We start from the raw sequence: 15,828 nt of genomic DNA, 5'->3' as shown, positions 1-15,828 counted from the left end.
ACTCCTGGTTTAGAGTTTAGGTAACTAGAAGGATGGTGGTGGCAATAACTGATATGTCAGCATCAAGCTAACGTATAACCAAAATATCCATAGCTGGATTTTTACTACTGGATAAGGAATATCATATGATACAACTATAAATAAAGGGATAAAAGTAAAAAGGAACGAGTTGTGACTGGATATCTAGAAACAGAGGAAACTCATATCAGTTCCACAGGGGATGGAACAGCCATGACCAAGGCTGCATCTGTGTTCCAAGAAACCTCGAAGTCTCAGAGCCACTGAGGGCTGACCCAGTGTAACGGAGACCATGTTCCCTCTCCCTACTCCCATGCCTGACGAATCTAAAGTAACTCCTAGCACAGCCTTGATTTGCTGAATAGAGGCAGAGGCAGGGGGTAGATCCCTCAACCAGCGTGTGTCCTTTAAGAAGCCTCTGGCTTCAGCCTCCCCATTCTGGGCCCTCCTGTCATCCGGGTGACACTCTTGCCCCGCTTTAGATCTGGGATGCTTTTGCCATCCCCCTCTTCCTCCTATCCGTGCAGTCAAGCTTCTTTCAGGGTTACTTGCATTTTAAACGTTAAATGAAACTGAGTTATTTGTAGTGAGGTGGATGGACCTAGAGTCTGTCATACAGAGTGAAGTAAGTCAGAAAGAGAAAAACAAATACCGTATGCTAACACATATACATGGAATCTAAGAAAAAAAAAAAGGTCATGAAGAACCTAGGAGCAAGACGGGAATAAAGACACAGACCTATTAGAGAATGGACTTGAGGATACGGGGAGGGGGAAGGGTAAGCTGGGACAAAGTGAGAGAGTGGCATGGACATATATACACTACCAAACGTAAAACAGATAGCTAGTGGGAAGCAGCCGCATAGCACAAGGAGATCAGCTCAGTGCTTTGTGACCACCTAGAGGGGTGGGATAGGGAGGGTGGGAGGGAGGGAGATGCAAGAGGGAAGAGATATGGTAACATATGTATATGTATAACTGATTCACTTTGTTATAAAGCAGAAACTAACACACCATTGTAAAGCAATTCTACTCCAATAAAGATGTTTAAAAAAAAAAAATGTTAACTGTGCTGGTCAAAGGTGTTGCCTCTGGCAAGGTCACTGAGGTGGGAGGCAGGCCTCTTTTCCTGGGGAGGAGCTCAGGGCTGTAGTTCTCAAAGCTGGTGACACTCAGCATCTACCGCTCTGGGTGCAAAGACGACAACCCTCATGCCCTCTTCTGCCCGTAGCTCTAGACTGTCCCCTGAAAGGACAGGGACCACCGCAGCCCCCTCCTCCACTCGCTGGTGAGGAGTGGAGGGGAGATAGGGACAGTCCCTAGGCTATGGGACAGGGAAACGGGGCAAGTGTCACAGAGTGCCCTCATGCTTACCCATTGGGGGTGTGTGTGTGTGTGGGGGGGGTGTGCCTGTGAAACAATAATTATACTGCACATGCTGCCAGGGAAATGATCAATATTTCTCTTTATAAATTCTGGATAATTAAACAAGAAGAGAGAAATTATAAAAATCTTGTTTGGATGTATAAAAGTTTATTTCTAGAATTTACATCAACTGCTTACCATGGATGCCTAATTGCCGTGCAACCCAATAACCATTATGAAAATTACTAACTACGTATCAGTCTAATGGCTTTGTTTTCTTGGGACACAAACCTCTGCTCATGAATGTATCATAGTTTATTGTTTATGTAGTTAAGCTGTGAGCAGATGCTCCCTTATCATCTGCTCATAAAAAAAAAGCAAATAAATAATGGGAACATTAACTGAGGTTACATCATTATGCTCAGGAAAGATTCCCAGGGAAAGAGCAGTTATTGCTTCTGCTATGGAGCCTAATTCTGGGCTTCAATTATATTTTCCCATCACTTTTTAAATCTTTACTTTATTTGGTTGGTCCTATAATAAGAAATACCTTTTGGAAAGCTAGCCGATATTTTTAAAGTCCAAAAGGAAAGAAAATGAAAAACTTTAATGAATGACAGGGGGAAAAGTACATGAAACTATTTAAAACAGCTTCCACCAACAAATATAATTCTCCAGAAATAATTCCTATCCCTGGAGACTTGAATAATATTTTAAACACACTGGCTTTCCCATGTAAACACATCCATATTTGGATGTGTTTCTGAGTTCTGCTATACTTGCAAGGCAACTTTGCAGAAGGAGGCACACAGTTCAGACATCCAAGCTGGAGGTCGGCCCACCTTCCACGGTTGAGAGATATTGGGGCCCAACGGTTTCTAACTGCTGATGTGAAAAGGAGTGACCCAGGAATTCTGCTCCAGGATTTCTTTCTTTCTGCTTTTTGTATTGCTCTGTCTACTAGGATCAACACTGACATTCTTCTGCTTTTCTTATTCATCCTCACTCACACCTTCTGACATTTCTCACCTCTTCCCTCAGAGGCTACATCACTCTTGGCATAAATATTTCACTCAATTAATCACTTTCTTTATAGTTTTGTGTTTTTTTTTTTCTCTCTGCATGCAGGCCTCAAGATCTTGTTACCTTGTTCTCTGTAGGCCTTTGGCCCTTTCTAGAGAAGCGGAAACTTTAAACAGAGGGCAGGGCGACACGAATGAAGGGATGTCAGAAGCAGAAATGTAGCTCTTTTTGGGGAGTTCCAGGTTAAAGCCTATCAGTCTGTTTCCCTCCCAATCCAGGGAGACTAAGCGCTTGCTGCACCTTGTTTAGGCTTATACATGCCTATAGTCTACCTATAACCCTACCTATCTGGAAGCTAAACTACTCCATCTTCCCGTATATCCTACCTCTCTAAGTGGTAAGCAGTGGACCCATATCCAATTCCAACATAACTGCCAGCTTTACTCTCACATCCCCATGTGTGGAAACAGCTAGACCGTCCTAACCAATTCTATAAGAGCTCATACTTGACAAACTGTTCGGGTAAATGTAGCATCTCTGAATTTCACCAAGGGAACAAATGCAGCATTATTACAACAATATAGGGATTATTGAATCCCATCCCTACTATATGCAAGGACTTAAGACCTGGAATATTCTCCTCAGAAGGAAAAGAGACTATTTAGGGTTTAAACTACCTAAAAAGTAAAGAAAACTAGAAAAGCTAGCATTATCTTGGCCAAAGATTTATTTAATCCCATTTCAAGACCAAACACACAGCCCTATTTATGGACAAGAGTCAGTGTGCATAAGGAATGGATAGTTCAGGACCATTGTTCCTACTAGATTATAAACTCCAGAAAGGCAGGCTTGGTCTTTGTCTTAGTGAACCAGACTTGGTTCACATGCAGGTTAGATTCAGCAACTAGAGTGTGCTCTGTACACATAAGCCACTGAGTAATTTCTCCACACTCTCCGTCACTGCCAGGCACTGTGCGGAAGGTAAGACCATAAGACGCTGACTGTAAGAAACCTCCTGGGAGCAGAAGGAGAGAAGCACATCCACGAGAAAGGCAGTCAAGTGACACAGGTGCCGAGATGGCCATCTATAGGTAGGAGCTTTGGGATGTTAGAAGGACATGGGGAGCTCTGGGCTGGCAAAGGGAGGAAGGTCAAGGATGGCTCCACAGACGTGGGGACAAAGCTGAGGGCCCTGGTCAGGTGAGCCAGGAGTAAGTTAAGAGAGGAAGAGATGGGAAGAGGATGGAACATTAATAGAAACCGAAGTAGTTCACCCACTTGTGGGGAGGGGCTGGTGAGTGAGGAGAGAAGGGAGAGAGGTGGGCAAGGGCCAGATCCTGGAGTCTGCGTCATTCCAAACTGAGAGATTTGGACTCTCTCTGGGAGGTGAGGGGGTGGCACTGAGATTTTAAGCAGGAGAGGAATATGATCAGATGTGGGTTCATTCTGGAAGCAGACAGCATGAATCTTTTCCTCACTCCTGGTCCCCGCTGGCCTCTCTCCACCCCTTTACTCCCTCTGGCCCCAGGGAGGTGGAATGATGACCTGCAGCAAAGAGGGGAACAAGTGAGCGTGCGTGTGTGTGTGTGTGTGTGTGTGTGTGTGTGTCGGCTCCACTCTGACTCGCGCTCCTCCTGGCCAGGGGCGCACCTTCCCTCGGAGAGCAGCCTCCCTGCCGGCCCTGCCCTGCAGTCTGACCTCGATGCTCCTGCGGGGGGCGCCCTGGGCCAGTGCTGCTGGCCACTGGGGGAGTCAGTCTCCCTCTGGGGTTCAGTCTTAACAGCCACAGACCCACAGAGAGAAGTCACTTCCTCTTGTCAGGAAGAAAGGTGGTATTTACCTCCACCCATCACTTCTACTTTTATTTCTCAGTTTGTCCAGATTCTGGATGGGAAAAAAGGACTTTGAGAGAACCCAACATAAAACTGGATTGGGAGGACATAAGACTGGAAATAAGGAGACCAGTTAGCAAGTTGTTATGAGTCCCTATAAAAATGATGAGGGCCTGAAAATGGAAGAGTGTGGAGTAGAGGAAGCTGGAGGGTCAAGAGATGCCAAGAAGAGAGAATTTGCAGAGGAAGAGGCAGGAGAGAAGCTCCATTCTTATTTCATCGTGAGCACACACACATCTCCCCTGCCAGGAGTTTTTCCCTGAGGACCACGAATCGGGGAAATGCACTTGCGGTTTAAGCTTTTCTCTCTCCCGGTTCCCATAGGACAGAATGAGAAGGCACAGATGCTGTTAGCATCGGGCCTGCATGTCTTACCCATGTATGAGGCAGGCCAGGCCGACTGGCCCCCTCCTCCATAGGGGTCCTGGGGCTTGGTGCTCAGAGCACTCGTGTGAAGAGCAGAGTCAGAATTGGTCCTAATGGGGGGAGGAGAGAGTCTGGCTGAAAATCCATTTTTCCTTAGTGAAAATGCAATGTTCTTTGCTGAAAATTACCAACAGGAAAGAAGGCAAGAATAACAGATTTGCAATCATCCATAAAATGAGGGGTCTGGACCTACCTGAAGTCCCTTAGATCAGTAACAGCCTTTGAGGATGGCCCATACCCAAAAGACTGTAATTTGTACTTGTATGATCTTTTCCTTTGAAGCTAATGGCATAATGATCTGGTTCAACAAGGCAGACCCTGGATTCACGGCTTCCTCTAAGAAACTTCCCAGTTTTCCTCACAACTCAGAAGATCGCTGTGATCAGTATATTCTCTGTGGCTGCACTAGCCTTTCCCCATCTGAGAATAACTCCTCCTATACGAAGGATCACCGATAGCAGTGACTCTCAAACCCTTCCAGGGAGAATGCAAGGTCAAGACAACTTTCAAAATAACCCTAATGTGTCCTTTGCCCTTTCACTCTCGCTCTCTCATGAACACAGTAGTTTTCCAGCAGCCTTGTGACCTGTGATGTCACCGCAGGCTGAATGCACAAGCGGAGAATTGAGCTATCTTCAAGAGATTTGTAAAAGGTACAACAATGCCACTCTTCTCAGTAAATTTTTTTTGTTTCAGAAAATATAACTGTGCTTCTTAAAAAAAGATATTTATCGACATGTAATGAGTTTATTATTGTTATTTTATTTCTAAATGCATTTAATAAGTATCTTCTATAAATCTCTCAATTTAATTTCCAATATCAATAGCGAAATACAAACAAATATACTCACACAAACACTGAGGGCCTCAATGGCTTTTAAGATTGCAAAGGAGTCTTAAGACAAACATTTTGGGAACCGTTGAACTATAGCAAATTTCTGGAATTCTCCCAGACAGCTCCAATTTATACTTAGCTTCGACTCTAAGAGATATTATTTACTTATCTCATCTAAGGGTCAAACTGTCTGCCATAAAAAGAACTTGTGAGAGACCTGAAATTAATCTAAAATGCTTCTTTGTGGGCTGTTCCAGGTGATGGCCTCCTGTGGCCACCAAGCCATGTGGCTTGACTGTGCACCATGGCTGTGTTGTGTTCAGACAAAGGGAGAGGTGGTTCAGAACCTACATGAAAAACAGGAAGAGTGTGGACTCTGGGATCAGAGAGCCCTGGGTTCAGATTCTAGCTCCTTTACAGATTCAAAAAGACTCAGGAGAATGTCAATCAAATGCAGAGAGACAACTGGGAAAATCTGAATACAGACTGGGTATTAAATAATGTTAGAAATTACTGTTAATTTTGTTAAGTGTAATAATGGCATTGTGGTTATGTTTTTTTAAAAAAGGTTCCTATCAGGTTTATACTGTTAGATATATTTACAGGTGAAATACTTTATCTGGCCGGTGCTGGGATGGGGGTGTGGGGGACGGCGGGGTAGAAATAGAAGCTGAAGGATGGGCACACGGAATTCTTATAACTATTTTCCTTTCCAACTCTTTTTTGTATATGTTAAAATTTTGCACTAATTTTTTTTTTTTTTAAATCCCAGTTCCATCACATATTAGCTAAGTGGCCTTGGAAAAGTCGTTTATAACCTCTTAGAACAGAAAATACTACTCATTCTTGTAGAATGTTATCAGGATCAAAAAAAATGACCTGTGTAGAACACTTACCACTGGGGTCCAGCTCAAAGTGATCATTTAATAGCTAATGTATATTGAATACTTACGATTCCCAAGTTCCTTATGTATCTTATTTAATCCTCACAACCACCCCTTGATATTGGCACTGTTATCTCCCTTTTCCAGATGAGTAAACTGAGGCATAAGGAAGCTACATAACTTGCTCAAGGTCACAGATTAAGAGAGGCAGACCCTGTTATCCACTCAGACCTCATGTTCTCACACTGCTGCAGTGTCCTGAGCAGACGTTCACGACCTGGTGGGAGATTTGGGTTCCTTTTTTTTTTTTTAAACACTTCATATAAACACAACTGATATAAACGTACTCTGGCAAATGGATGATATATTAGAAAATATCAGGACAATCAAGGCGACTGGCTTAAAGTTTATTTCTACTAGAAAACAAGCCATGTACCTGTTAAGTGCAGATGTTAGCCTGAACCCAGGGTGCTTCTCTTCCTTCCAAGGAGGCTGCTGCCTTTAAAAACCAGAATAACATAAAAAGAAAAAGAAGTTCAATCCACGGGGAGCAAAGGAGAACCTCCGGCCTGGGTTTGAGAACTGGCTCCTCTATTAACCCAGCTGCAAGGCTGACCTCTCCAGTTCCTGTGATTTCTGATTTCCATGATTAAAACTATCACAAATCCATGGGAACAGCAGGAGCAAATGAGATAGCTGGGCACATAACAAGGTTTTTTTTAAAAGGTCAAACAAGCACCTTTGAATGCCTTTTGAAATGTTTCAAATCTATGACCAGTTCCTCTCTGGGGATGTGAGGTCTTACTCCAGATGTGTGAAAAACTACCCCTTGTCACATACCCCGAGTGCGTGGAGTATGTGCATGCGGGTGCCTGGCCGGACTGGAAGCAGAAATGCTGCAACCCCACACAGACTCCCATGAAGAGGAATATAACTGTTACAGTAGACCAGTTTATGAAACTATGAATCTGACTAATCCTCCCGCTCTGGAAAGCCTAAGACAATTTTTCTTGAATACAAATGTTTAGAATCTCAATTTGGAGGTATCCTTTTATGATTTAAAATAAAATATTGTGCTTATCCTACAACCGTGGATCCCAAGATTCTTAAGCGCTGCTGAAAACCTACTTGAGGTAGGGGCCAGCTGTCACTCATCTTCATATCGACCTTTTCCAGGTCCTGACTACATTATCCACAGGAAGTGCTGCCAGTGTTTGCCCCGAGAATGGATGGAGAATAGATCTCAACCGAGAGAGCTAAATTTTCTCAATACGTACATTTCAAATGCCTCTTAAATCTGACTAGGTGATCTGAAAATGATACCATGCATCCACCGGATGTAACAATCTTTTCAGTTAATTTTATATTCTGTCACCCTCAGTATTCAAAAACACTCAACTTTTTGGTATATATTCTCTATATACAAAAATACTCAGAGAGACCCTTGGTCAAATCCACTATGCAAATTAGTTTTAGGAGCTTACTAAAGTCTTATGTTTCTTTCAGTAGCTTACCAAGACACGTTATATATTCAAATATAAGAATAAAAAATCAGAGTAGTATGTTGGTAATTGTATTCCAAATGTGTTTCTATTTGGTCTTTAAAATGAAGATCTAGATTGATTTAAATAACTTAATTTTAGACTTTCATATAAGTCTATGATTATACATGGAAAGACTTAAGTTTTATAAGAGAAAACAAGAGCCTGTGCTTTAGATTAGAAATTTCTAAAACAACATTCAAGGTGGATACAATAAAGCGAAACCATCCAAAAATAGCACATGCCCCTCCTATCTTTGAAAATAAGGCTTGCTTACCTTGGCCAACTCTCATCCAGGGGCTGCGAGGCGTAATTAGCTCCAAATGTACTACCATCAAAGTAGAATTTTCAATAAAGGAAAAATTTAATGAATGGAAAGTTGAAGCAGAACTAAGAGGCTGGAATCGTGGGGAGTTCAACAACTTTTTTTGGTTCTTATCTTTATCTCTACACCCGACATCTCTTCCTCCATGCTTTGTCTTATCAACTTCCTCTGGAAAAATCTATTCTATCTTCTAACCAGTGCCATCTCTGCATGATTCACATGGGGTGTTTCTTTTTTTTTTTCTGCCTGCCCAACATCTTTTACTTTCAAGAACTGCTTCCACCCCGATCCGAAACCTGGTAAGGCTGTCATTCTGTGTGGTCCTGCCTGCCCCACAAAATGTACACAGACCCAATATTTCCAGTCAAGGTAACTTATCCCCCTGTGACTGGTTCAGGGATGGGCTCATGATACAAACAAGGGGGAAAAGGAGTGCCCCCAGCTGACGTGGTGAGCCCGAGGACCACATGGACCTGGGTTTCCCTCCCTGGAAGTCAATTCAGAGGTAGCCCCTCACAGATGCTGAATCTCGATGCTATTGTACAAACCCCTGGATCTAGCCCCTAGGGCTTCTAGTGACATAAGCCAATAAATTTCCTTTTTTCCAAGTTGAGGGTTTCTGTTTCTTATAACTAAAAGAGAACGGCATTAGGTTTGTGGAGAAATGTGAACTTCCTTGGGTTGTCAGGGGCCCCGTTTTATAATTTCTGTATTCTTCACTGGGTCTAGCCTGCCTTAGAACATATTCCAGGTGAAATGGAAATACGGAAAAACAAATGTGATGCTACACTATACATGCTGAGCACAGTAGAGTCGTTTTGGTTAATTTAGTTAATTATACATATAGAATAGCCTTCTTAAAACATTTTAAATCATATTATTCTCCTGCTAAAAAATCTTCAATGATTCTGTATAAAGGAAGCCAGGGCTTCTGAGCTAGGGCTCAGAAGGAAATGGGAACCAACGGAGAAGGACCCTATCCTACAGGCAGAATCTGACATTAGTAAAACATGGGCACTAATGAACTCTTCATGAAATATTTCCTTTGCCAGAAGCATTAAGATCACAAGGTTCACTTCCTGTGTATTAGTTTTGTCATGTCTAGTTACCTTCTTTCTTAATCTGAATCTTAGTCAAGGCAATAAAACAGAGCTATTTTCAAAAGAGAGACCAGACATTTCTTCAACACCAAATATTAGGCTTAATGTATGCAAAGTACAGATGAGAACAGACTGCAGAAGGAGACAGAAGAGGAAGAGGTGATAAAGAAATAAGAAGGCCCTCTGAGAGGAAGCACAGCAGTATCTCAGTTGGCAGAGCCATTAGGGAGAAGGCATTGAGCCTTTCTCTTTCCTGCAGAGTTTGATGAATCTCTGTCCAGAAAAGATAAATTTCAGAAGCAGAAGTTTACCACTTCCCTCAGGACACTGCCACCCTTAAAGTCCTTAAGTCCACTTATCTGGAACCTGTAATACAAATTAGAATGCAGTGGTGTAATAGTAGTGCAATGATCAAACACCGATTATTTCAATGTTGAGATGTAAGTCAGCATTTTAGCCTTTCTGATGTGTATTAACAACATGGAAATGTAGTAAATTCCTGAAATTTTAATATGAGTAGGCTGAGGCTTCAAAAGTTAAAAAAGATGTGACCTCTGAGCTCTCCCAGTTCTCACCATTCACATCTCACTTAATGGATATTCGAAAACCCAACAATTATTGGCACCAAGAGAACCACTAATGTTAGTAACCACTAATGTCAATAGCTTACAGCTAAATTCAACAGAAGAAAACCTACAAAAGGTTTATTTGTTCGTCTGAAGATTTCAGAAAATTTTGTTCAGGTGGCTTTAATTACTCTACAACACTAATATGTCCTAAAGAACATCCTAAAGACAGACAAAATACCCTTATTTGTAAACTTGAATTTACCATTTAATTCAACAAACATTTCTAGAGTGCTTGCTAGCTGCCAGCAAACAAACAGAACAGCAGCAGAGGTGACAGGGTTTTTAACAAGCCAGATCAGCTCCTCACCCAGCACTACGTTAGTTAAGCCTAAGTCAAAAAACAGTCCCACAGGGACTTCCCTGGCGGTCCCATGGTTGAGACTTTGCCTTCTGGCGCAGGGGGTGCAGGTTCGATCCCTGGCTGGGGAGCCGGGATCCCACATGCCTCCCGGCCAAGGAGCCAAGGCATGGAATGGAGGCAGTATTGTAGCAAATTCCATGAAGACTTTAAAAATGGTCCAAATTAAAAAAAAAAAATCCAAAAACAAACAATCCCACATTATAATGGGCCTTTTTATTTATCCCCCTGTGCACTCCTCTGCTGGCTCCTCCTCTTCTGCCTTCAACCCTGATGGTCCAGAGTTTCTGTGGCCTCACAGCCTCTCAGCCCACATCTGCTTACATTGCTCTCAAAAGGACAGGATGGGGAGAAGGGTCTCAGTATCATGCGTGCCATGTAGAGTGGGAGCAGGGCGAGAGGCTGGGGACTCCGGGCACAGCCACTTTGGGAAGAGTGTCCTGCCTTCCATGCTCACCTTGGTCGGTCCCACCCATGCCTCTGGCTCCATCCATCATCCACAGTCCAGTAACTCATAAATCCATACCTCCAGCTCCCAACAGTTCTCATGAACTTCAGGCTCAAATTTCCAACTGCCTACTCAGCTTCTCCACCAAAAGTACCTCAAATTCTACCTAAAACCCCACTCATCATCTTGCGTCTCGCCTGCTCGTCTTGTTAGGAGTCCATCGTATGTAATGGAGGGTGCCATCCACCCAGGTGCTCCAGGTGGAAATGCCAGTCATCTCGGGCTGCTCTCTCTCCCCAAGTCCCTGCAGTTCTGTAGCGGAGAATCCTTCCCCTCGTGTTCCTGCCTCAGTCCATCGACAAGGGGGCTCCTGCTCCTTCTCAGCTCGGGGAGGGTCAGAGGGAAAGTTCTCACGCACTCTTTCCCAGAGGAAGGGGAGTAGCCCTTCTGTTGATATGACAGGACACCTGCTGGCCCATTTCCCCATGGGTGGGGTCACTGAGCCTCAGAAGCTCCAAACAAGTCCGACCCTGTCTCTTTCTTGTGCTGCCTGCTCGTGGCTGGTGAGCACAGCCGGGTTCTTCTTTTGGCTTCCTGTTCCCATGAGGTAAGGGCACCCGGGGCAGGGCTCAGGAACTGCCTTCTTGAGCAGCCTAGGGGCGACCATGTTCTCCCCTGCCCCCTGCAACTCCGTGTTCCTCCAGGCACAGAGTTTGTGGGGCAGGTTCATGATGGTCCATGCAGCTGGTGGGGTAAGTGAACTCCAGGTCTGGTGGGTTAATAGAACCCACCCACCAAGACAAGTGCCAGGGTCAGATTTAACATATAAAACTGACCACAATTTGGTTCCTTCCTAATTTCTCAACCATGTCTTCACCATCGCTCAACTTCCTCTTGTCCTTTTACCTCCAACTATGTCCTGCCAGAATACATCTAAAAGTCAAACATGAAGGGAGGTACATGAGTGAGATCTTTTTTGAGTCCCTGTGTGTATGAAAATGTCCTCCTGTTTACCTCAGCACGCGAGTGACAAACAGGCGGCATGTGGGATTTTGAAGTCTGACTATTTTCCTCTTAAAATTCTAAAAACTAGCATTTCCTTATCCTCCGAGATGGAAATCCTTAATGGGTGGTAGGTAAAAACTGGATTTTGTGATCAACTAAGTTTTGGAAACCCTGGATTAAAGACAAGAAGTTTCTTAACTGCCAGGCTTCTCAGACCCCTAATATAAACTGTGAAGCTTCAAGAAGATACAGAGAACCTGACATTTCTCAAATATAATAGGCAGTGCATTTCAAAGAAACAGTGTTCTATAAACTGACATCCTAAAATTTTCATCTCATTGTATGAAAAGAATCAAAGCAAGGCCTATTCCAAAGAGGAAAGCCATTCCTAACTTTGGCGGGTCTTAAGGCATCTCTTCGTGACTGTTCACCCTAGTTTTCTGGACACAATATACTCTCAAACCTTGTTGGGAATATAAATCAGAAAATTTCTAAACATTTGTTTTTCTTTCTTCCTAAAAACACATCTCTTTTAGAGGAAGGGGTTTCTTATGATTCTTAGGTGTGTCCCCCTTTTCTTCAATGTATTATCCACAGGTCTGAGATAATATTATATTTGCTGTAAATTTATGTTAATAGCTCAGAAATTCAACAGGATGGTGTTTGGGATACATGTTTGCTGCCTTTGAGGAGTGAGAAGGGCTGCTGAAGACACGAGCAGCTGCAGGAAGGTAGGAGAGCCTCTCCTCCGAGTTCTCAGGCCCAGGCCCCCAGCTGGGGACCAGGCAGTGCCTCTCTGCTGCCCTGAGTACAGCCCTGGGCCAGATCTCAGGTGGGCAGTGCCCTGGTCTCTGCTTGTGGCGGCCCCCATGCCAACAGCAGAGCCCAGAGCCCACTGTGCCAGCCTTCCCTGCTATGGTGGCCGCCCACTGCCCACCACGGGAGGAATGCCCTTGTGCCAGATCTCCACTGCTTGTGGTGCCCACACTGTTAACAATGTTCATTTGAGATCATAGGACTGAACCCTTCTCTTAGTCAGTGTGCGCGTTCTAAAATAACACCAAGCCAAGAAGCAGCTGGAAGAAGAAAATTCTGAATACATTTCTTCTCTTTGTTCTAGCAAAGATTCAAACCGGTGTTAATACTTCCGAATAATAAAACTTCATTAAGGAAGTAACAGATCGGTGAGAAAGGCAACCATTTTAAGCAAATTATTGCAAAATCAAATGAATGCAGGCCAGGAAAGGAAAGGTGGAATTGCAGCCTTCTTCCCCATCTTCTCCTGAATATATTCATATCTTCGACATAAAATCATCCCACTTTTATATTTTACTAGGAGCTCAAGGTCCCTTGATTCTTCAAAAGAGACTCGCTGTTTATTCATGGGCAGGCCTACGCTAAAGAATTCTTTTGAGTCAGCAGATGTCAGTCCCAGGACACCCGTTAGGTGCTTCAGAGAGACATCTCATGGTTGGTGAATCAGACTTGCACTGTCTGATGAACAACTTTAATTCATCTGTATATTTATTTGGTTCTTGCTTCTCCTGCCCTTAGGAGTTGATCTGCTTTGCTGCTGCTCTCATGAGTTGACCCGTATACACAGTCAAGTTCTAACCTATGACTTATTACCTGAAAAGAGACAGAGTCACCTGAACACACAGCTAAGTCTTCCCTCCGGCACTTTGCACAAGCTGTTCGCTCCGCCTGAAACATCTCCTCCCGGCTGTCTTCCTCCCTGCATATCACAACCACCTGAAGTTATTTTCCTTTAATAATTTTTTCTTTTTTTTTTTTTTACCTGTTTGTTGTCTGTCATCTCCCACAGGACTGTAAACTCAAGTAGGCAGGGACACGTCTGTCTCATACACCTCTGAGTCCCCAGTGCTTAGAACAGTACCTTGTACAGAGAAGGGGCTCTGTGAATACCTGTTAAATAAATAAACATGCTATCCCCTCACTTGTTACCTGTACTTCAAGCCTCAGATTTTCCTCTGGGATGCCTTCTCCATCTCCCCAAGACTGGTGCAGGCTGTGCTACTCTGAGCTTGCACAGCCTCTAAGCTGCATCACCTGCAGCTCACCACACTGTGCTGACACCGTTCGCTTGGCCAGCTGCCTCTCCCACTGAACTACAAGCAACTTGAGGGCAGGGACTACGTTATGTTTCCCATGATATCTATAGTGTCTAAATGGTGCCTAACACTAACTGTTAAGTGAATGAACATTTTTCTCCGTTGCTTTTCTTCAATCTCCTCCTCTTCTAGACAGTCCTCTAGTTTAAAAAGCTGTGAGTATATGCATATATTTAGACTATACTTGCTGCAAAAAGGATTTGAAATAGCTATAAATATATCTATATGTATTATAATATTTAGAGAGAACACCTACAAGGGAAAGAGGGAATTGAGAAATTAGAAAAAGATATAATGTTAGTTACATCAAGAAACACTCTTTTACTTGAAAATTCCAAGCAATTTAGACAATGGTTCCAGGTACTACTCCACCCGCACACATGTGAATTAGCTGAAGTACTGCCTGAATTCTCCTTTCCTTTTGCATTCTATGTAAAAGTTACTACACATTCCAGAAAGGAATTTGAGGGGTATTGGTGGTTAAATGGTAGAATTCTCGCCTCCCAGAAAGAAATTGGAAAAATCAGTTATCAACTTCATTTTCCCAGATAATGGTCACATGATACACAAAATTAGAAGTCAAGGTATCTCAGTGGACCAAATGTGGTGTGTCCCCGGGGGTGGAAGAGAGGAGAAGTAAACATTCATTGGGGTCATTACCTCGCCTCACATTGACAGAAAACTGCAAGAAGCCCAAGGGCAAGAGAAGCAGTGGTTTCCTCTGTGTGACCCCCACTCCCACCCCCACCCCCCCGCAACTCCTCCCAGGGGGTCTCTCTTGAGTGTGGTCCTGGGGACCACTGAGTGCTGTAGCGAGGGAGGGGCTCAGGCTGGGGGGTCAGCTTGACCTGGGCTGAATCTGGGCCCCTCCAACCTCAGCAGTGGAATTTTGTGCAAGTTACTCTGACACTCAGTTTCCTCATTGGAAAATGGGGGTTAAAAAAAGTAAACTGCTCAGTAAGTATTGAGGACTAAATGACATATGAACTGCCCAGCACAGTGTCTGGCATGGGTAGGTGCTCAGTAAACATAAGCGTCCTCCCCCCACTTCCTGGTTTCTAGGCTGGTGAAGCGAACTCTACCATCACTGCCAGGAATCCAGCTCTGCAGTAAGACTTACCCCGCCTTTCTCGTCTTCCTCCACCCCTGCGGGTGAGAAGAGTGAAGTGAGAACGCAGGCCCTCCTCCCACAAAATCCAGCTCAGGTCTGTTTCCAAAAGCCCTGAGCACAATGCTGGACCCCGAGCAGCACACCCCACTCTGGCCTCAAAAATAAAATTGTCAGATGAATTCACAATCTCCTTTTCTTTCTTCCTACTTAATAGCATAGGATTTGGTGTGAGTGAATATCACTACGTAAGATTTTCCTAAATACCAGCTTTATATTTTAGTTGTCATCTATTGAGTTTGAAACTCCATAAATAGAAAATCATACAAAATTTCTTCTGTAAGTTCTAGCAGCAGGTCAGTGGGTCAACAGAAATAAAAACAAATCACCTATCTGTCTGTTTTGGCTGGACAGATTAAATCTATCTAACCTGATTCAAAGTCACGTTTAATTCTGACTGCTGATTTCTGAAGAAAATGCTGAGAAGGCCTTGCAGTGGGGCTGAATTACATGTTGTTTATGTTCAGTTACTTCATTAAACTGAACTTTATTGGCACTTTCATAAAGTAAACATCTACAATGATCCTTCCAATTTTTACCTGCGGAGATGTTTCTGGTTTCCAACTCACTTATTTTTCTTGCCTCTGTTCATCAGATAAAATGAAGATTTTGAGGCCAAAGGGGAATGACAGGGAAGATACATCCTGAAAACCTTTCAAAACTTATCCTCTCCTCAGACA

The 15,828-nt window shown here is 43.6% G+C and overlaps 1 protein-coding gene across 1 annotated transcript in view; it reads right to left on the bottom strand.

The window, feature by feature from the left end:
* Nucleotides 1-15,828, bottom strand: part of CRTC3 (CREB regulated transcription coactivator 3) — a 99,977-nt gene that overhangs the window by 23,839 nt on the left and 60,310 nt on the right. The window contains exons 4-6 of the mRNA XM_079910122.1: nucleotides 8,261-8,322; nucleotides 6,879-6,941; nucleotides 4,673-4,773 (exon numbers count right to left, since the gene is read on the bottom strand). Coding sequence (XP_079766248.1) covers nucleotides 4,673-4,773; nucleotides 6,879-6,941; nucleotides 8,261-8,322 — 226 coding nt within the window. The remainder of the gene's footprint in view (nucleotides 1-4,672; nucleotides 4,774-6,878; nucleotides 6,942-8,260; nucleotides 8,323-15,828) is intronic.

This window comes from Stenella coeruleoalba (assembly GCF_951394435.1).
Source record: "Stenella coeruleoalba genome assembly, chromosome: 2".
Lineage (NCBI taxonomy): Eukaryota > Metazoa > Chordata > Mammalia > Artiodactyla > Delphinidae > Stenella > Stenella coeruleoalba.
The sequence above is the reverse complement of the archived record's forward strand: the minus strand, read 5'-3'. Positions and strand labels throughout refer to the sequence as shown.